The sequence below is a fragment of the Amborella trichopoda genome, chromosome 10 (assembly GCF_054954075.1).
Source record: "Amborella trichopoda isolate Santa Cruz 75 chromosome 10, AtrichopodaSantaCruz75HAP2 v2.0, whole genome shotgun sequence".
Classification (NCBI taxonomy): Eukaryota; Viridiplantae; Streptophyta; class Magnoliopsida; order Amborellales; family Amborellaceae; genus Amborella; species Amborella trichopoda.
The window spans coordinates 2239000-2262429 of NC_142345.1; the positions used below are offsets into that span (position 1 = coordinate 2239000).

General features: G+C 31.5%; 1 protein-coding gene across 1 annotated transcript; it reads left to right on the forward strand.

The window, feature by feature from the left end:
• Positions 1-12405: 12405 nt before the first annotated feature.
• LOC18427937 (heparanase-like protein 1) lies at positions 12406-21975 on the forward strand. The gene is made up of 9 exons (XM_006836979.3): positions 12406-12701; positions 13360-13396; positions 13536-13716; positions 15540-15691; positions 17131-17367; positions 18532-18721; positions 18941-19066; positions 19444-19543; positions 21409-21975. The coding sequence occupies exons 1-9, from the start codon at positions 12495-12497 to the stop codon at positions 21751-21753; spliced, it is 1575 nt and encodes a 524-aa protein (XP_006837042.1). The 5' UTR covers positions 12406-12494; the 3' UTR covers positions 21754-21975.
• Positions 21976-23430: the final 1455 nt, after the last annotated feature.

Below are 23430 nucleotides of genomic sequence, written 5' to 3' on the forward strand. Positions count from 1 at the left end.
TTCAAATGAAGATTCTTCTTTCATTTGAAATCTGTCTTTATTTATTAGAGGATGAGGTTTAAATAATATTGCTTTTTTCTTTTCTTCTATTTTCTGTTGTGGTTGTTGGATAATATTTTCTATCCTAATGGTTTGTTTTCCTATGGTTTGTAAATATAAATTTGTATAATTATTTTGTTCAATCAAGTGGGGTAACAATTCTATTTTAAGATAATTTTCTCCAGAAAGTATTTTATATGGAGTAGCTAGAGTTTCTAATTCTTGATTTTTATCTATTATTTTTATACTTTCTTCAGGAGGATGAATACTACGAATATGTTTCTGTTGACTTGTAATATAGGTATTATATTGATTTTCTAAAGTATGTAGTTTAAATTCAGGGAGTTTTATTCCTTTTAATAATAAGGTGGTTTTAAGCCATTAAAAAAATCCTACAGTTATTTTTTCTTTTTTCAAAAACTTATTATATTGTTTATGAGTCATATCTATTAATTCTTTTGAGAAAGTGGTTAAATACCAATTTCGAAAATCTTTATTAGTTTGACTAATATAATCTTGTTGTATATAATCTCTGTTTATTTTCTTTTCTTTTTGTAGTGTTAATAATTGAAAATCAGTATCTGGTGATTCAGTATAGATAGGTTGGTATACTAGTTTAAGTATATTTTCTTGAGTTCTTACTAAGCTTTGTATTTCAGGTTCAGTTTCTGAAGTCGAAGGAGTAGTAGGTCTGATAATGCTAGACACAGACTTTCGTAAAGCTAGTTGAGGGTAACGACCATCTTGGTATTGGGAGATAAGTATCATCAGTACTGGTTATAGATGGAGATGGAGATATGTGATTATATTGTATTTCGATTTCTCTGTCTATATGTTCAATAATTTGATTTGGAAGATTATGTTTCGGAGTTTTTACTGAGTGATTAGATGTTTGAATTTTCCAATCCTGGGGAAGTTTTATTTGAGACCATTGGATGGTTTTGAGAATTATTATATTTGATTTCTCAGAATTTGTTTAAAAGAAAGTTGTCTGTCCTTTTGTATCTATTTGTATTACATTGGGACATAAAGTGGTCATTACTTTATAATAGATTCGATATACAATAGCTAAATTTTGAGATCCTTGTAACATATCAAAACCTTGTGTTTTAATATTTAAAGTTAATACTTTAAGTAGGTTAGGGTCATGTAAAGAGATCGCATAATTTGGAAAACAATTAAAATAAATTGGTCCATTACATAAACTTGACTCAATTATTCCTAAAAGGGAATCTGAAAAATTATTATGTCTTTCGTCTCGTAGACATAATAGAATGGAAGTATTTAATCCTAATCTAGTTAACGGTTTTACGGCTACTTGTATCAACCCTATATGAAGATATTGGTACTCTTTATTTTTATGTGATTGTAATATTTTATTTGTTAATAGTTGTAGGTTTTCTTGTTCTTCTTGAACAGGTAAACTTTGTTCGACGGTTTTAATAGCATAGCCTATTTTTAGATTAAAATTTCCTTTTTTTTATAAGCATCTGAAATGGAGACTTTTGGTACGTTCCAGTTTTGGATGTGTTGTTCGATATCATCTATGACTACTTCTTCTTTGTTTTTTACCCTTAGAGTATGTTTAGATGTAGATAGTATTTTATTTGATAAGGTTTTAATAAAATTCTCCATTTATCGATACAGTAAATGACTCTAGTCAACCTCTTACGCCTTTGATGACCTGAGCGGTTCTTTCTGACCTAAATGGTCTGTAACGACTGGGCGGCAATAAGTCTTAGCACGATCGTATAAATAGCTAATTTTCATAAAACATTATCGCCTAAACACTCTTCACAACTAAAAATAGTCTAATCGTAACTATTAAGAAGATTTAGTGGCTTTGATACCAATAAGCATGCCAAGATCTAAATTTTATTTTTATCTAATTTTATCTTAAAATCATTGAAAATACTGTAGTATAATATAGTAGAGAACGTAAAAGCGAAGTATAATATAGGAAGCAACACAGAATGATAATAAGAGAAATAACAGAGATATCTATTAGAATCCAAGTAGTATGAATACTATCTCGAATTTTTATGCTAAAAATTAATTTGAACTGCATATGAACAAATTTTATTTCACAAAGTTCAAATCAAAGCACTTACAATTTACAAATACTGTAACTGGAAAAGAGTGCCCATTCGTCCGGACAGAACGAAGGTACTTTATGCAAATTACAATCACACATCTGTATACATCGTATAAACAAAGAAAACTATGAAAAGTTCTTACATACACTTACACATCTGTGTACATCATACAAATAGAAAGAAATATAAACAGGAGTATGAAAAGATCTTACTCAATAAGAGCTTGCCTCAAGGAAGAGTAGTCGGCAAAGCTTTCAGGAAAGGTTTTTGAATAAGTAGGGAAGAGGTTTTTCGAGAAGAGATCGCAGAGAGGGAGAGTTCTACCTGCTTTAGAATGAAGGTTCTGAGGGAATTTATAGGTGAAAGAAGTAGCGATTTATTCGAGGTAGCTGTGGTGAGGTGGACGATTAGCGACTCAAGGAGGTGATAGAAAGGAGATTCGTGAATGAGGTGGAAGATTCGACGTGATAGAAAGGAGATTCGTGAATGAGGTGGAAGATTCGACGTGACAGAAAAGAGATTCGTGAATGAGGTGGAAGATTCGAAGCTTAGGATAATAGACAGATACAGAAAACCCGAGGAGAGAAGATTCGTGAAGATAAAAAGAGAAAAGGTGAGGTGACTTAAAGAAAGGGATGATGCGATATAAAGTAGAAGAAAAGGCGTAAAGGAAAAAATGATGTGATGGAAATGAAGAGAAGACATAAAGAAAAGCTAGACTTGACATAAAGCAAAATAGTAAAAGTATTGTGCACAGTGTCTTCTGTCGGCCGGTGGCATCTTATTTTGTCTTTTCTTGCGGCAGCATCTTCGTGTTACTTCGTCTTTTGTGTTACTTCGTCTTTTGTGTTACTTCGTCTTTTGGTCGTGGTTGTGGTCCAACGGTAGTATCAAAAGCCGTGGTCGATCGCATTGAAGGAGCAGAGCTTTTTGCAGGGAATCCTTGTACAGTGTGTACTGGTAATATTTATAGGGAATCTTTGTACAATGATTATCTGGGCCGTTATTCGGGCCTTCGATCGGTTGAGGTTGTGACGTAGCATCTGAAACTTCTTCTTCGATAATTCGTAATAATTGGATTTCAAGCTCTTCTTTCGTAGCTCTCGGGTTTTGCTTTCTCATTTGTATAATATATTCGAAAAATTTATTTAGGTCAAATTCGGGAGTATTCTCAGTCTGATATTTGGTAGGAGAAGGAGGGATTCGTTTCAGTCTAATTGAGTTCGGGTCCATGCTGAATACATCCCACCATTTCACAAATATTAGTTTTTCCAATCGAGGGATATATTCACAATTATTACTGGTATTTTTCGATATTTCGTATTCCCACTTGAGGATCCATGGTATTTGATGTATTGCCATAAAATATAAATGATAATCGATATCAGTATCTACGGTATTATATTCAGCAAATTTGGCCTGAGCAACTTGGAATGCATCAGGTAATATTTGGGTTCATGATCCCCATATTAAGAACCAATATCTAAACCAACTCGGGAATCTTTCAAGAATAGGCATTTTCAATTGGATATACCATGTATGAGAATTATTCATATTCTGATATGAAAATATTTTGTGCCAAGCATCCATATAGTCGGTGTATCTATATGATTTGTATTGATATTCTTGTGCTTTCAGCTTTTTCCCTTGTGTTGGGGTACATCCCCAATCGTCATACGATAATATATTCTTTATGTGTATCTTAGAGTAAGATATTACTTTAGTAGTAGGATTAAAGAAATTGACAAGGGATATGGAGCCTGTTTCCATGAGAACGGTTTCGTACCATTCTCGGGTCTTGTTTCCATTGGAAGGATTAAGATGATTTTGGAGATATGGTGGAGCCAGCTTATTTGGATCTACATGGATGTGCTTATTGTCAATAGTAATATCTATTAAAAAGACGGTTTCTTCAAATATTGCCTTGTGTGAGGTAGAGCTGATTGGTTTATTTTGGTTGGATACCGGAGTAAATATTGGGCTTGAAATTTGGGTAGAGTGTTCAGGGTAATTCAAAGATCTGGCTGGTGATAATGGTAGGTGCATAGATACAGGTGAGCAGGGATTTACTACAGGGACAAGGTCCATTAGAGTCTGTAAATTCTTACCTGGTCGTTGATTAGTAGTATTAATATTCATATTTAAGAGCTGTATTACTAATGGAATTTCGTCAACTGCAAACTCAACCGTTGGTGGTAGTGGATCTAGACTCCCCTGCAAAAATTCACGGGTGAGAAAATCAGGAAGAGAGTTAGTAGAGCCGTGAAGATGTTCAATCGTAAAATCAAAAGCGGATAAAATAGCTTGCCAATGAGCAAAAATTTGTTTGGAAACAAGATTTTGAACATCTTTTTGCAGAATATCTTTAGCAGATTTACAGTCTGTTCGGATAAGAAAAGAAGTATTTAGAATATCACTTTGGACCTTATTTACACAATGAACTATAGCTAGAATTTCTTTTTTAATAGTCGAATAGTTTTGCTGTGCAGAATTCCAAGCTTTAGATGTATATCTAACTAATTGTTCTTTATTGTTACTACTTCGCTGTTTAAGGATTCCACCTAATCCTATTTCTGAAGCATCGCATTCAATAATTTTAAATGTAGGAGGATCGGATAAAACTAAACAGGGTAGTTCTTTCGATTTGCTTTTTAGAAGTCGAATAGCATTCGTATGTTGATCCGTCCATTTAGGCGGATTCTTTTTTAAGCGATCAAATAATGGTTTGGCAATACTAGCAAAGTCTAGAATAAAATCTGCTATATAATTTAAACATCCTAAAAAACGTTGTAATTCTACTTTAGTTAAGATTATATCAGGAAATTTATTAGAAAATTCAATAGCTCTATCAATGGGAATAATTGTACCTTGGAAGATGTTATGTCCTAAAAATCGGATTTTAGTTTGACAAAGAGCTAATTTTTTAGCAGAGACGACAAGTCCTGCAATTTTTACTATAGTAAGAAATATATTTAAATGTTTAAAATGTTGATGTATATCAGTAGAAAAAATAAGAACATCATTGATATAGACTGTCATAAATTTTAAATAGGGATTAAATACATCATTCATAATTTTTTGGAATTCAGATGGGGCATTTTTTAATCCAAATGGCATAATGTTCCATTCATATTGTCCAAAAGGAACATTAAATGCCGTTTTATAGCGGTCTTGTTCATTTATTTGTATTTGCCAATAACCTGACTTTAAATCAAATTTTGAAAAGATACAAGCATTGACAAGTCTATCTAATAAATCCTTTTTATTTGGATTTGGATATCGAATCTATTTTAAAACTTTATTTAATGGTTTGTAGTTGATGACTAGTCTAGGAACGCCTCGTTCCTTTTTTGCATTATTCTCTACGTAGAAGGCGGCACAGCTCCATGGTGATGAGCTAGGCCGTATTAATCCTTTGGCTAAGAGAGAATCTATTTCGTTTTTACATATTTCTACCATTTTTGTATTCATTTGAATTGGTCGAGCTTTTGTTAGTATTTTTTATTCAGAAAAGTTTTCTTCATAGGGTAGAGATACGATATGTTTATGTCGATTCCAAAAAGCAGTAGGTAGTTCGCTACAAATTTCTATTTCTATTTGCCTTTTAATTTGACTTATTGTTTTTTGAATTTCAGGTAGTAACAATTGTTCTTCAATTGTTTTATATTTAATTTCAGCTTGTAATTGATATAAAAATGTCTCTTTGTTTTTTATGTTTTGTTTTACATTATTTATTTCTTTTATTTTTGGTTTTCAATAAATTCAAATTTGACTTTTATTCCTTTTATTGTTGATTCTATTCCAGTATGATCTATATTAATCAGATATAACATATTGAGAAATGAAGTTCCTAAAATTACAGCTTGATTTAGTCCTTTAACCATAATAAATGGTAATTCTAAGCAAATACCATTATTACATATAGCAGCATTTGATAATTTATAATTTATTTTTAATTTACTTCCATCGGCTGTATTTAATATTTGTGTAGTTTTCTGAAAGTATTTTGTGGGAACTAATTCTTCGTTTATACAATTTAAGTCAGTACCAGAATCTATTAGAACCAATGTTTTTAAGGTAAAATTAATATATATATGGAAGACACTACGCATCGCCTATAGGAAAAAATGAACAGTGATTTCGCCTATGCTCATCACCGTCTAAAGTGTATTACACGGTCATAATTGTTCGGGTAGTGGTTCATTTTTCATTTTTTTTCTATAAATCGGAATGACCTGAAATTTGGAGCGTGAGTTCATCAGAAATAGGTGAATCTACAAAAAATATCAAAAACATATTTTACATGTAAAAAATTGACTAAAATAACATTGAAAAGTTTTAGGGGTATTTTGCTCAATTTTATTTTCATAAATTATTTTTTTAGGTGCGCCTCACTAAGATGTACACATGTTCATCATTTTAATTTGTAGAAAACAAATGAAAAAGGAAACACCACCGGACAATTATGACTGTGCGATGAACTCTGGACGGTGATGAGGGTAGGTGAAATTACTGTTCATTGGAAGATTTTTCCTATATATATATATATATATATATATATATATATATATATATATATATATATATATATATATATTGTAATGATTCTATGAGACCCTCCCATACCCATGTACGTAGACCCCAAAAGATCACTATTAAATTTGGTATAGATCTCTAAAAAAATTATCACATGGGTATGAGACTTGACTTTTCTAGAGATATGTGTTAAATTTAATGGTGATCTTTTGAAGTCCTACACACATGGGTGTGGGAGGGTCTCATAAGATCATTATATATATATATATATATATATATATATATATAAAAGATACTACAAAACTCCTATAGGCGAAAATGAACAGTGATTTCACCTACCCTCATCATCGTCCAAAGTTCATCGGACGATCACAATTGTACGATAGTGTTTCATTTTTTATTTTTTTTATAAATTGGACTGACCTAAAATTTGGAGCGTGTGTTCATAAAAAATAGGCGAATCTACCAATAATATCAAAAAAATATTTTACATTAAATAAATTGACCAAAATACCCCCAAAATGTTTCGAAGGTATTTTGGTCAATATTTTTTTGCGAATTATTATTATTATTATTTTATTAGGTGCGTCTCACTAAGATGTATACACGCTCCAAATTTCAAATTATTCCGATTAGTAAAAAAAAGAAATGAAAAATAAAAAACTACCAGACAATCGTGCCGTGCGATGAACTTTGGACGGTAACGAGGATAGGCGAAATCACTGTTCATTTTCACTTTTAGGCGGTGGGAAGACTTTTCAAAGGTTGTTTTGATGCCCAAAAGTTTATATAGAGCCTAGGCTCTAAATAATCAAATTAGAGCCTACCTCAAAAGTTTTATTAGAAGAGGTTGTTTTGAGGCCCAAATATCATCAAATTGATCATCTTAACGTCAAGATGCATGGACATGAAAAAAAATGTATTTCAAGTTTTGGAAATAATGCATCTTGTAACCCATTTTTGGACCATCAATTTTCACTATTTTAGAGTTTTCATAGATCTACTCCATTAACACTATTTTTTAAGCTTTAAATTTTAAAACTAAATATGAAAATATAATTTAAGGCTTTCACAAAACTTTACAATATCGAAATCATATTTCTTAACACTATTTGAAGGTAGGATCTAATTTGATTATTTAGAGCCTTGGCTCTATACAAATCCATCGGAAAATGTAGTTTTAATGTTGAAAAGTTGAAAAATCCTTTGATTGATCGTCTCGACATCGAGATGTATGACTATGAAAAATAAAAACATTTTAAGTCTCATAAAATTTAAAGGTGCACCTTACCTATGCACCTACGGATGCATCCGTATGCCAACTGCACACACACATACACACACATATAAAATGCTGATATTAGACCGCCAGATCGGCCTAGATTCAATCTGAGCTAATGGGCTAATTTCAGTATTTTTCATATATATATATATATATATATATATATATATATAAGATTGTCTACAAAGAGATCATTTTTCTTTTTGTATATGGATGTCACAGTCATTTCCAATCGTTTAATGTCAAATTGGATGGTTTGGGGTAAGCCACAAAGTCTAAGAATTTTTTTTTTTTTACACTCTTACAACTACTCATTTTAAAATTCAAGGGGATAAGAATGATTGTAACTTCTATATACAAAAGATAAATTGTCTCTGTATAGACAATCCCTATATACAGTGGTTTAAAAAACGGATCGTTGCCCCAGATCGGGCACCCCAAAAACCTATCTGGATCGGTGAATGGACGATCCGGATAGTGAACTGGTCGGATTCCTCCTGAAAAAAAATTCAAAAAAATTATTAAAATTCATTATAAATGTTGTTGGTTAGGAATCCAATAAGAAATGGGGGTACTCCATTAAGAACTTTCATTTTTTTGCATCAATATGTAAATATTGAGATTGTTATTTCCTTGTGTGAACTACTGTTACCCATTAAATTTACATCACACAAAAGGATAAGCATAAAATTATCATGGATGAGGTATATCATCATACATAACTACAATAAAGCATACAATCCGTAAAATACGACCTAATAATAAAATGAAAGACGACGTCATTCTTCATCTTGGTCACGCTGGTGCAATTGATTGAATTTTCGCGACAATTTATTGACTTGATCTAGGAACGAACGATCCAAATTAGTTGGCACCTGAGATCAATTCACAGTTTTTATCAACAAATTATTTTAAAATTAATTAGTTAAAGAGCCCTAAAATTTTACAATATGTATTTGCATTAAATAATTGACAATAAAGTTGAACAATACAAGTTATTTTCACATGATAATTATAAATTGACAATCAATTGAATATAATTCACAATGTTATGATATTAAAAATATAATGTAATGAAATTGAAATTATGTAATGAATTTGAAATCGTTGTTTATATTTTATAATTATTTTACTATAGATATAAGAACAAATCTAAAATGTTTTATAATAGCATCAAATTTAAAAAATCTTATTTACAACTAGAAGAAAAACAATACATTATATAATTTATAATATAAATAAATAAAATACAAGATTTGGTTATCAATATATAACTATTAATTATAATATTATAGTAAACATGATTAAAAATTATTAGAAAATGCTTCCATATCATATGATTAAAATAAAAATAAAACCACCAATAAATTATAATGTTATGATATTATATAAATTCAAAAAAACGTTACCCAAAAATAAATTAAAATAAAGATGTCAAAATTCAAAAGAAAAATAAAAAATCATATCAGCAATATGCACAATTGCTATAAAAAACTAAAAATAAAAATAAAATATTGTAATAAAACCTATCGAAAAAACTATTTTACTAATAAATAGCAAAAAAAATTTAAATGGCCATTTTTTAATTTGGCAAGCTAATTAATTTATTTAATTAAAAAAATATGTTAATGAGGCTCAACACATTAATTTGGAAACATGACGCACTCATTAATGTGCCAAATTAAAATTCATAAATTAGAGGACATGCTCATTTAATTGACCCGCATGCAATTTTAGTATGGCACGCATGCTTGAAGCATGCGTGGTTGACTGGCCTGTTCAAAAGAGACACAAAAATTAGTCTAACCTCGACAATTTTTGGAAGGCTAATTTACTATAAAATGTAGATTACCATCCTAATAAGCGTGAGCTTGATGCGTGGAGGAGCCTCGACTCATGAGCTCGCGAGGGCTTGCGAGTCCGTTGCGACTCGTCGCTCTTTTTTAAAACACGGCCTATATATATTTATGTCATATTCCAAAACACTGCTTATATATATTTATGTATTATTCCAAAAAGAACACTATGTAATATTCCAAAACGATCACTGCCTATATATATTTCTGTAATATTCCAAAACACTGCCTATGTATATTTATAACACTCCCTATACATAGTTATGTAATATTCCAAAACACTGCTTGTATATATTTCTAGTACCGCATATATATATTTATGTAATAATCCAAAAGGCCATCAAAACACAGGTACCAATAGCTTTTTTTTAACATTTGACCAGGTTATCGAACACATATATCTAAAATTAGTTTAAGATCTTCTTCTCAGCAAAAAAAGAATTTTTAATTTTCAAACAACATTTACCTTCTAATTATCAAACAAATCCTTAGTATAATAACTTGAGAGAGAGGGAGAGAGGGTGGAGAGATGCGTTACAGAGAGAGAGTATTTATTGCATGAGTGCCAATATCTTGAGAGAGAGAGAGAGAGAGAGAGGGAGAAAACAGTAGAAGAACTTTGAATGACAGAGAGATGCGTTATCTAGAGAGAGTAAAGAGATGCGTTAGGGGAGAGAGAGAGTGGAGAGTTGTGGGTACTAGTGAGAGAGAGGGAGAGTGGATACATGCGTTATATAGAGAGAGACTGCGCATTTATCTTGAGAGATGCATTAGGGAGAGTGCCGAGTTTATGACCCAAAATCAAATCGCGATGGTTAAGCGGTTTAACCGGTTTAGCTGATAAATTGGCCCATTCAACTGTTCCAACTAAACAAGTACTGGGTGGTTAAAATATTGTTGAAAAAATAAAAAAGATACAATTTTTTTTACTAAAATATGAAAAATATATTAAGAATGATTAAAATAGAACACATTACTAAATTGGCCGATTTAACCGTTCAAGTCCTGGATGGTCAAAATATTGTTGAAAAAAAAAAAAAAAATACAAGTTTTGTTTTACTAAAATATAAAAAACATATAAAAAAATAATTAAAATAATGAAGTTGAAAATTAGTGAAAAAATGGATTTTAAAAAATCGATTTGTGCCTACTGATATTTTAAATTTTTTTTGAAAAAGATGGAAAAATATAAAAGTGAGTATTAATGACCAAAACAATTTCTAATTTTTACTATAACGTAAAAATATATTACAAATCGAATTCTTTATTTTTGAGATTTTATATATATATATATATTTAAAATATCGACCAATCACCAAACTGTCCGAAACCGAAACCGGCAATTGGCGGGTTCCCATCTAACCGGGTTTTTCCAACATGGGGAATAACAACGAAAATGGTGGAGAGATATTGAGAATAACAATGAATGACAAAAAAAGAAAACAAAAATAACCAGATTGCAAAGAGGCCCCCATGAGTTCTAAGCGTCCATAATGATGACAGCGTACATCGTTAGGGAGTTGAACAAAAAAGGCTAAGGATTTCATGCTCTCTAGGGAGAATGCTGTCCATTTACTCCCTCTGGTCCAACTCAAACTTAATATGAGCCAACGAAAACAAGCCAGTTAGTTAGGCAAAACCCTCCTCTCCCGGAAAGCCAATGGAGTTTACGAGGTATGTAACCTAAACCCAAATGCTAAACTCCATAATTTTTTTTTTCCAAGTTCACTATAGACTTGAAGAAATTAATAGTTAAATATTGAATAAAATCGTCCAATAAAAATAGGGTGCAGTTTGTATAGCGTTGAGACTCTAAACAATCAAATTAAAACCTACTTTCAAATAATGTCGAGAAATATAATTTCAATACTGGAAAGTTTTGTGATAGCTTTAAATTATATTTTTCATATTTACTTATAAAATTTTAAAGCTTCAAAAATAGTGTAGATTGAGCAGAACTATGAAAACTTGAAAATTGACAGGTCAAAAATACGTTACAAGATGCACTATTTTCAAAACTTGAAATCCATTTTTTTCTCATGTGCATGCATCTTGATGTCGAGATGTCATTTGATGATATTTGGGTATCAAAACAACCTCTTCTACTGAAAGTTTTGAGATAAATAGGCTCTAATTTGATTATTTAGAGCTTAGGCTCTATATAAACTTTTCCCATAACAATAATGCCTCAAGATTGTTATAAAACTCTTTTCTATTTTTTCTTCTTTTGAACATCAGTGAATTTTTGGTGGTTTCTAAAAATTCATTTTGAAAAACTTTCCAATCCTTCTGACTGAGGGAGTAAGTGTACGTTATATACCCCCGCAGGAGCATAGTATACCCACTGAAAAACGCTCCATGAGAGAGAAACTGAATATCTTTAGAGAGAGGTTTGCTTCACAATTGGGCGGTTTCTTTGTTAACAAACTTGATGTAAATCTATTGTGATTTGTTTTTTCTCACCGGTCACCACAAAGCACAGGATGTACATTCTTTTAGTGCATTATCATCTCTTAACTAAAATTAAGGGTGGTTAAATTTAGAGGATTTAGTTCTATCTTATCTTATATATAACACAAAGCCTTTTGCACTTTCCCCAAGTGCTCGGGTCTCTCTCTTCTCAATTGCTCATAATTTTGTCTCTCTCTAAAGAAAAGGGACTCAACATTGTGGGCTGAGGCCAAAATGACTGTCAGGATCTTCTTCTTCTCTCTATTTCTTCTCTCATGGGTTCCTCTAAATTTTGCAGAGGAGGTGTTAGTTAAGGTTAAAAGTGTTAACACAATTGCTCATACAGATGATAATTTTGTGTGCGCAACTCTAGATTGGTGGCCTTCGGATAAGTGCAACTATGGCGAATGTCCATGGATTGAAGCTGGTATCCTCAATCTGGTAAGCTTCGTCTTGCCGTCGTTTTCATCAATTGATCATTATAACTACAAGATTTTTATCGATCAATCATTATTACGGCAACTTTTTCTTCGATCAACCATTGCTACTGCAATGTTGAGAGAGAGGTGAAATTGGTATATCCTCAATCTTGGGAGCTTCATATTATCATTTTCATCGACTATATTAGTGATTTTTTGGGGAGAGATGAGTACAAAATTGAAGAAATAGAGGGTTATAGTTTTTGTGTGATTGAGAAATTGTAGATTACTTTGGTTTTTTATTTTTTTCTTAAGCATAATATTATTTTTCTAAATGAGTGAGATTCAAAAGGAGAACCAGAGAAAGAGATTATCATATTATCTTTTAAATGAGTGAGAAGCAAAGAGAGGATTGTACTTTGTTATGACTGATTGGTTTTAAGTATTTCTCTTCTTCTTTTTTTTCTTTTGACAGAGAAATATAATTGGTTTTGAGTATTTCTCCCTCTTTTTTTTTTTTTTCTTTTGACAGAAAGATATAATGAGAATAACTAGATGAAGAGAGCATTATGTGTTTTTTTATGAATGAAAAGTAAATGGATATCTATGACAGGGATATTGTTATCTTGTGTTTAAATTAGAAAGAGTGGGTTTATTGTTTCCATTTGTTTGTTTTTTAGGACTTGGAGAATCCTAATCTTGGCAAGGCAATCAAGGGTAGGTTGATTTTTATTATATTTCAATTTTTTTCTTGACTTTTACCCAATTTTTAAAGAGAATTGTAATTATTATCAGAAAAATTGAAGTTGGGGTGTTGATAATTTGATGTAGTATTTGAATTCTTTTTTGTTTTCAGCTTTTAATCCATTGAGGGTTAGAGTTGGAGGGTCATTGCAAGATCAGGTGGTGTACCATGTTGGGAAGGTGAAGAAGTGCCCCCACTTCAAGATCAAGGGTGATGGATTGTTTGGATTCTCAAAAGGATGCCTGCCTATGGATAGATGGAATGCCCTCCACCATTTGCTATCAGATAATGGGTCTCTCTTTCTGACTCTCTCATAAACACAGTAACACCTTAACACACCTGTTCATGCCTCATATTTCTCTAGCTTCATAACTGATAGCATTCCAAATTTTTTGTAAAACATGGTTTGCAGGAGCGATGTCCTTTAGTTTCTGGATTAACCGGTATATAACAAATTCTCTGTTTGGCTCTTCTACTTGTAAAACTAGGTTTTGGAAGCATAATATTATTGTATTAAACTATAACAATACCAATATTAATGGGAAAAAGTTTATGTTGAACAGAAGCTCTAAACAATCAAAGAGCCCACTTCAAAAATTTCTTCTCAAATTGATCATCTCGACATCAAGATGCATGAACATGGAAGAAAAAATGAATTTTAAGTTTTAGAAATAGTGCATCTTGTAACGTATTTTTGGACCGTCAATTTTCAAGTGCTCGATCTACACTATTTTTTAAGTTTTAAATTTTATATTTAAAGATGAAAATATATTTTAAGGCTCTCACCATACAGTGAGACCATATACCTTTAGTACAAGGTGGTCACAATTCATCTTGACCGAGGTGAAATTGGGTGGTTGCATTTATTTCATTAACCAAGCTTAAATTACAAAAGAATTTTTCTCAAACTTTGTGACACACTCAAGCCATTAGATTTCAGGTTGTGACCTCCCTGAACCAAAGGATCCCTTAATGACATTGACTATATTTCATAGAAAATAAAAATAATAGTATATAATAACAATAATAATATAAATAAATAATATAATTATCTATTAACGACACAATTAAAATAATTATGATATGATTTTATTATTAATTAATATAATATTATATTATCATTACATTATAGTAATATTATCATAATAAAATGTACAAATATTAATAATATTGATAATGTTTTGTAATAAATATTACTATTAATAATACTACATATATATATATATATATATTAATTGATAATATCATAATTATATAATAATATAATATATTTTATAGTATTAATATAATATTATAAAAATATTAATAATAAATATTTTAAATAATGATAATAATAACAATAATAGCAGTAGAAAATAATAATAATATTATTAATAATAAATAGTAATGATAATAATTATAATAATACACATAAATATTATAATTATATAGTTATAATAAATATACAATATTTTAATATTCACATAATATGATATTAATACATTATGATAATAACATAATATTATAATAAAATATAATGCTATCATATGTTATGATTATAGTGTAGTATTGCTATATTATAATATTATAAGGACCTGGTTTTTATGCGGCCAAACCCGTATGCGGGTCTCTTAATAAATATATTTTTTAGATGGATTTAAAGACTTAATTTATAAGGACATGTAATCTCTAACATGAACATCATGAATGTGGAAAAATGAATAAATTTTAAAAAATAAAATAATAATTCTAGTAAGAAAAATATTTGGACCGTTGGTTCGATTGTTTTTAGATGGATTTTTCATATTATAATGAGGAGTCAGAAGGAAAAAGTGGAGGGGATGCCCCCCAATGCAAAAACTAACTTTTTCAAAACCTTACATTTACTCATTCCTAGTTTTTTTTTTTTGAAATGTGCATATGCTAAGAGATTTTGAAGTTGTAGATAACCGAGATTTCAACTCCAAAAATACTCTGCATCAACCTTAGAGCATCAAAATCTAGATATGCAAAAAAAAATTAAAAAAATAAAATAAAATTTGCTTATCATTTTTATCATTCTCTTTCTCAGTTCCCCTTTTCAATTGTTTGCTTATTATTATTATTTCATGATTAAAATGGTCATTTTTTGTGCAGAGCCCTCGTTACATTTGGGTTGAATGCACTGTATGGAAGGCAACAACATCCAAACAAAACTGAATGGACTGGCCCATGGGACTCATCCAACGCCCGTGATTTCATCAATTACACCATCTCCAATGCCCAAAAGATCGATTCTTGGGAATTCGGTAATCAGCACTTCACTTTCTCACTCCAAAAATTCTTATTAGAGCGTGTTATCACTCTTCTAAGAGTGAGGAGTTCAGGAAAAGTTTTTAAATGTCCGGTCGCCCAAAACCGACCATGTCATAGAGGGAATCAGCCGGTTCTTGATATCTCACCGGAACTTGTTCACTCCAACGATTCCTTGTCCAAATGACAGGAGCTTGTTTGCCGATCCGGTTCCGATATGGATTAGCATTTTTCTAAAACTTGGATGGAGTATTTTCTCTCATTGAGAGAGAAGCAAGACATGAAAGATACTTATTTGAAAATATCAAATGTTAAATTCTCTTACAAAACCTTAAAGTCGTGCTATCGTTGATGTACGATTAAGGATTGTGGTTAAAAGTGACCAAATTGCCCTTGTTCAATATTCAAAACCCTAAATTTTGATAGTTTACCTTCACTTAGATGGTCTGAATTGTTCAAGTTAACATAGAACTATTTAAATTATTTAGATAAATTACCTTCGCTTTGATGGTCAGAATTGTTTAGGTTAGTAGCATAGAACTACTCATAATTTTTATTGTAAACCCTGTTTTATGCAGCAAACCCTGAATTATGAACAACTATAGGCATTGCATCATTTTGTTTGGTCCACTAAAGTGGAGCTGAATTATTAAAATGCCTTGGTTGTTCAGTGTTTTCAATATTAAATAGAAACAATTTGATAACCTTTTACCATATATTATAAGGTTAACAATACTAAATAGAGGCAATTTGATCATATTTTACCATATATTACAAGTAGATACCCGAATGAACTTAAATTTAAAAAGAACCACTCCTATTGTTAAATGAGATGATTTGCCTAATTGATGCTTAATCTAAAACGTCAAATTTCAATTTAGTCCCTCAATCTTAAGTATGATGCTTTTTATGGGTTTGGATTGTATAAGATAATAACTTTGATACAAGAAGGTCACAATTAGCCCTAGTTTAAAATCTAGCATGTAAAAGAATATCACTCAATTTGAAAAAGTTTTCTCAAACATTAAAATTTCTCGGGTTGATTGTACTTTTCTTGAAAATTTTTTTATACTCTCTTTTTATTTTGTGCATATTTACTTTACAATGGGCCTCGAGGACACTCCACTATGTAATGTTCCAAGCCCGGGAGTGGAGACCCTTACAAGATGCAAAAATCCTATTTAGTTTCTTGATATTAGCCCATAATGTAGAAACTGTTGATTCGCGCATCATTAGCAATAATGAGCGAGTCACCATTTTAGGATGAAAAACCCTAGGAGTTGGGCAAGGGTCCTTTCTGTTTTACCTGGAGAATCGGTCCAGTCGGACCTCTAATGTCCCAATTCTGTGACTGACCCTGACAAGTCCAAGTCCAAGCCCGAGTTAGCAATCTCAAATGCTAATCTTAATTATGATATTTTTTGTTTCTCCATAGGTAATGAGCTCAGTGGAAGTGGAATTGCAGCCAGTGTAAACCCTACTCAATATGGACAGGACTTGATTGACCTTAAGAAAGTTGTGACTGAGTTATATAACAGCTCCTCAATGCCACAACCAAAGATCCTAGCCCCCGGCGGTTTCTTCGATCGAGATTGGTTCATTAAGCTTCTTGAGAGTTCCGGCTCGGGAGTCGTCGATGTCTTGACACACCACATCTACAATCTTGGTGCCGGTAAGAGAGAGAAACAGTTTGGGTTTGTGCAGAAATAAACTAATTTTATCCAATTGAGAGTATAATGGTCATTTCTCACATGTTTGTGTATTTTGGTTTTTTTTGGAAATTTTATCACTAACGCTTAAAGTTTTTAATTTCCAACCATGTATTTGATTTGATCTAATTTCAAAAAGATCATCATTCTTCAAATCAAAATTCAAATAGCCCATCAAATAATATAAGAATTTTGATATTTATCAAATCACATCCAAAGTGAAATGTCAATTAACTTTTGGTGTAGTTTAATGAGTTTTCTACTTTTTTGTAGTTCCCTAAATTACGAGGCGTTTTGACCAATTTTATATTATGTTGTCTTTTCATAATGTTTTGGTATCTCTTTAAATAATTGTAATTTCCACATTAATGCCATTTGGTCATATTTTCATCCATCCTTATGTTTTGGACTCAATGAGGGTGTTTTGGTCATTTCAATTTATTTTAGTTGAAAACTTTATAATGACTTAAAAATCCATATTCAACTCTAATTATAAAATTTAAAATTTAAATAAAATTTGAATATAATTCAAATTGAATAAATCTACAATACCAAATCAAACTACAGTTGGGTCGGATAGAGTTGTGTCTCGTACGGGAGCCTGATGTATACTTGCTCCCTCACATGTAAGAATATTTCCCTTGATCCACAACTGAATCACCAGAAAAGTATGAAAATTTGACCTTTGAACATTTAAATGTGACTATAAAAAAAAATGTAGTTTTTCAATCCAAAAATTCTTAAATTTTAAGTTTTTAAACACTTTTACGTTACCATTCAAAAGTTTGACAGCATATAGAGCGCATATAAAATTTCTTGTTTTTCTTTATTATGCTGGTAGTTGGTTGAGGAGGTTACATCTCCAAATTTTGGGCACCTAAAAATAACCTAGATAATGTTTTAAAATAGGGAGTAGATGTAGACTTCGCCCTTGCGGGATCATAAAATATTTTAACATATTTTATACTCAAAATATTATTTTGTTGGTAATATTTAATTATAAAAATACATATTACAATATTTATCTTTTTTCTTTTAACTCAAAACTCGTTTCATCCTTCACTTTCATTACTTTCAAAGTGGGTCATGCGGTTGACGACTAATTTTATGGTGAATTATGAAAATAGGCAATGATCCTATTGTCCCAAATAGGATGGTGGATCCATTTTATTTGAGCGAAATAGCTGAGACATATAAAAGCATTCAACTGACCATACAAGACTTTGGGCCATGGTCCGCTGCTTGGGTTGGTGAGGCCGGAGGTGCATACAATAGCGGTGGTCCCAATGTTTCCAATGCCTTTATAGATAGCTTTTGGTGAGATTCTAAGCTCCTCTCTTAAAATATCAATGAATCTTTTACTTAATTTTCAATAAAAAAAATAAGAAATAAGAAAATAGAGATTTTAAGTGACCCTCTTCTCTCTCTCTCTCTCTCTCTCTCTCCCTAATTTACATGTTTTGCCAAATTATGTACTCTTTCTCTCTCATGCCTATACAAACTCTTGGACATTAATATTAATTTTTGATTGAATAGGTATTTGGATCAACTCGGCATGACATCAAGCTACAACCATAAAGCATACTGTAGACAAAGTCTCGTCGGTGGCAATTATGGTCTCCTAGACACCACCACATTTGTGCCCAACCCTGACTTTTACAGGCAAGTTTACTACATAATATGGTAATTATTATTAGACAAAATAAGAAATATTTTTGGAAAATTTAATGATAAATTAACATAATTGATATTTTTATTTTTTAAAAAAATGTTTAATTTGGGAAATTCATTCAATTCAAAAACTTGGTTCATGAGGGAACGCCTGTTTGGATCTCGTGACCTTGGAAATCTATGGTCATGCCCATGATATGACATATGGGGTTAGATAGAATCTCTCTCTCCATCGCCATCGCTCATTGATTTAATGGAGATGGAACCAAGGACCACATATTCTCTGTGGTCATAAGGACCACCCAATGCTCCTCCTTTGAAATTCTATTTAAATATACTTAGTTAAATTTTATTTTTTATTTTTTCAGTGCTTTATTGTGGCATCGGTTGATGGGGAAACGCGTCCTTGGGGTTGAGGTTGACAATGCACCATACCTGCGCGCATATGCTCATTGTGCCAAGAACAAGGTAGATTCTCCAATATTTTGTTTTCCCCTTCATCAGATCACTCAAACTAGATACATGTGTCCAAAACAATGGAAAGCTATTTTTGTCAAAAGTGGCTCACAATGTACCATTAGGGCAACGGGTCGGGGCTGGCTTTGGACCCAAACCCGAAAAATGATGAGAACAGGACCTGACTTAAAAGTTAAAATATATATATATATATCTAACTATATTTAACTATATTTCATATATTGGGACTCAAAAAAAATTATCAAACTCGGACCCGGATCCGACCGGACCCAAATCCAAATAGTGCTTAGGTCCAAGATTTGAACCCGAGTTCGAGCTACCGGATAATTTTTGGACCCATACTCGGACCCGGATAAGTTCTACCACTCGGGTCTGGGGACAGGTCGGGGTACATTGCCACCACCCATATCTACCATGAGCCCATTGGCCTATATCAAAGTTTCCATGACCTGACCTAACCCAACCGGCCAGCACCTTGGTTGGTTTGGTCTAAAGCAAAAACTAATAGTCTAGATTTGGTTGAAAACTAATCAACACCAATGTCTGATCGGTTTTGGCTAGTCGGATAATTTTGACTAATTAGATAGACTAAACAAAGTTGTGAATTTATTTTTGAAATATATTATATATTTTAAAATTATTTTTATTTTTCTTTACTTTTTAAAAATATGGATCAACACTTACTTATATATATATAGTGTTGGGGGAGAATCGGTATTACTCTGCCTTTTCCAAATTACTGTATTTGCCATGTTGATTCCAATTTTTGCAAAGACACATATACTTCATCTCTTTTTATTTAACCAATATTCCCTTTGCAAAACCAGTACATTTAGATACCTCACCTCCTGATTAAGTCTGTGGTGTTCCTTTGGGATGCATATTGGCTCTGGGCACTCTTTACTGCAAAAATGTCTTTTATTATTAATAGGTTTTTTAGGTAGTGCAGCAGTAGGTACGAAAAAAATGCTGTTTACTTGTGCCATTTTGTTATATCATTTATTATGCCAATCATAGCTTTGATAAGGGATTGTATAATATGAGACTATTTATCAATATTATGTAGATGTTACGATTACTTTTAGTAAATTGGATAATGTAGGATTAGTCGTACAGCTCAAAAAATTATTTTGAACTTTAAGTTTCATCATTTACACTTTTAAAACCGCTCATTTTGAAATTTAAAAGATAAGAGTGATTATGACCTCCTTGAACCAAATAAAACAATAAATACCGTATATATCTATGAAGTAATAAAAAGCATAATAAATTTTCAATTAAAATACTCATTTGAGGTGGCATTTTATTGTTTAATGCACGACAACTCCTTTTTAAACATGATATAGGTACTATCTATTGTAGTTATTAGGATTGGCCCCCCTTCCAAATTTGTAAGGGGTATGCTCTATTCAAAACTGATTCAACAATTTGTATCATATTTTAATAATATAATAAAAATAAAAGTTTAAAATATATAATATAATGGAAAACATTTTTCAACATTATTTGACCATCGAACAAGTGAAAAGTGGATACCCTAAATAGTCAAAACTGGTCAAACACTAATTTTGACCAATTTTCGAACAAACAAAATTTTTAGTTTAGACATAACCAAGCCTAGGTACCAATCGGACTAGGTCACCCAATCCAATCTCGAGAACTATGCTATCCATGTGTTTCCCAAATTATTTAAACACTACAATCCTTTCGAATGTTCCCTAATTTTACATACCACCACTATTTTGAAATGTGCAACAAACATAACCCTAATATCAATCTGATTTACATGCTTATTGATGTTGCTCTCTCTCTCTCTCTCTATCTCTCTCTCTCTCTCTCTCTCTCTCTCTCTCTAGGCTGGTGTCATGCTTCTCTTCATCAACTTGAGCAACTCCACGACCTTCAATGTGAGTATGGAGAATGACATGAACATATTCACCACTTCTTCATCAGACAAAGTGGCCAAGGACGTGGTGTCCCAAACAGGCTCTAAAAGAGAGGAATACCACCTAACTCCAAAGAATGGCAACATATTCAGTAGAGTTATGTTGTTGAATGGCAGTCCATTGGAGCTCACAAAAGCTGGAGAAATACCAGCAATAAGCCCCCTCTCCATCGATTCGGACTCACCGATCTTGATCGCTCCGAGGTCTATTGCATTTGTTCGGTTGCCGGATTTTAAGGCTCCGGCTTGCGCCTAGGCAATGGGGACTTTACCGGTGACTGAAATATGCAATATTTTTTTCTTTATTTGCTTAGAAATGGGGAGATTGGTTTTTTATTTGTGTTTGGATGCCTTAATTTTAAAATTGTAGTAGTGTGGGGTCCCATATTGGGAGGTTATCGGTCTTTTCTTTGGATACATGGAACCAATGTGGATGAAAATTTTTTCTTTATAAAAAAAGGTTAATGAAGTTAAATTTTATGTGATTGATGCCTACCAATAAAACTAAAGCAAGTTCAATGGGGCAGCTACAAGTTCAATGGGGCAGTTACACGACAAGCTATGCTATATAAGGCCGAATGTTGGGCGGTCAAAAAATAATTTACTTATATAATGAGTGCAGCAGAGAAGAGAATGTTGAGATGGATGAGTGACAAGACAAAAATGAATAGAACTCGAAATGAATACCTGTAAAAAAATTTAATTGTAGCACCAATTGGCAATAAGATGAGATAGAGTAGACTTAGTTGGGCTGGCCATATATAGTACAAACCCAGTACAATACCACTTAGGAGGTTAAGTGTATGATCCTTAATAGAGTAGAATGGAGGTGCAAGTTATGCCTCACTAAGTGTACGATCCTTAATACAGTAGAATGGAGGACCAAGATTCGTGTAGCCGATTGCAATTAAAAGAAAAATACTTTAAAATAATAAAATAATAATAAATAGAAAATAGAGCCTAGCTGATTCGAATTAGTTAGAAAAAAAACTTTGAAATAAATAAATAATAATAAATGAATAAAAAGGGCTGACCCATTTGAAAAAAAAATTTAAAATAAATAAATAATAAAATAATAATAAATAGAAAAAAATTCTCAAAAAAAGGTGGATGGGATTATCTGTGGATATGTTCCTTTGTGTGTGCTTTGTGTTTGTGAAGGCTCTTGTTGGCCATTAACTTTGGTGTCATCCAAAGGCCCTACCACATCTCTCTCTCATCAATAATGACACACTCTACCCTCTCTCTAACACACATTTTATTTCTATCCCTAAGGTCCCCATCAATTATAATACTCTCCCTCCTCTCAATATATCTCTCTATCATGGGCCATGACACACGTTAAAGCCACTTTTATATATATATATATATATATATATATATATATATATATATATATATATATATATATATATATATATATATATATATATATATATATATATGGGAAAAGATGAGATTATTCCACTAGTTCATATGAATATAAAAACTCAACGTTCCAGATTGATTCTGGATCGATCTGACGACCACAGATATCCGATAGTGTTTGAATTTTAGTTTTTTTTCTACAAATTTAAATCACTTGAATTTTATTTTTCATGGATAATTTTTTTATAATATTTTTATTAGATGAAACTTGATGAGAAGAACACACACTTAAAATTTCAAATGATTTGGGTCTATAGAAAAAAAATTAAAATTCAAATACTATGTGATATTCATGATCTTCAAATCGGCCCAAATTGAATCCGAGCCGTTGGAGCTCATATGTTTATATGAGCTAGTGGGCTAATCCCATCTTTGTCCAATATATATATATATATATATATATATATATATATATATATATATATATATATATATATATATATATATATATATATATGACAATTATTCTTGGGCTGGACCTTAGTCATCAAACTCCAATATTTGT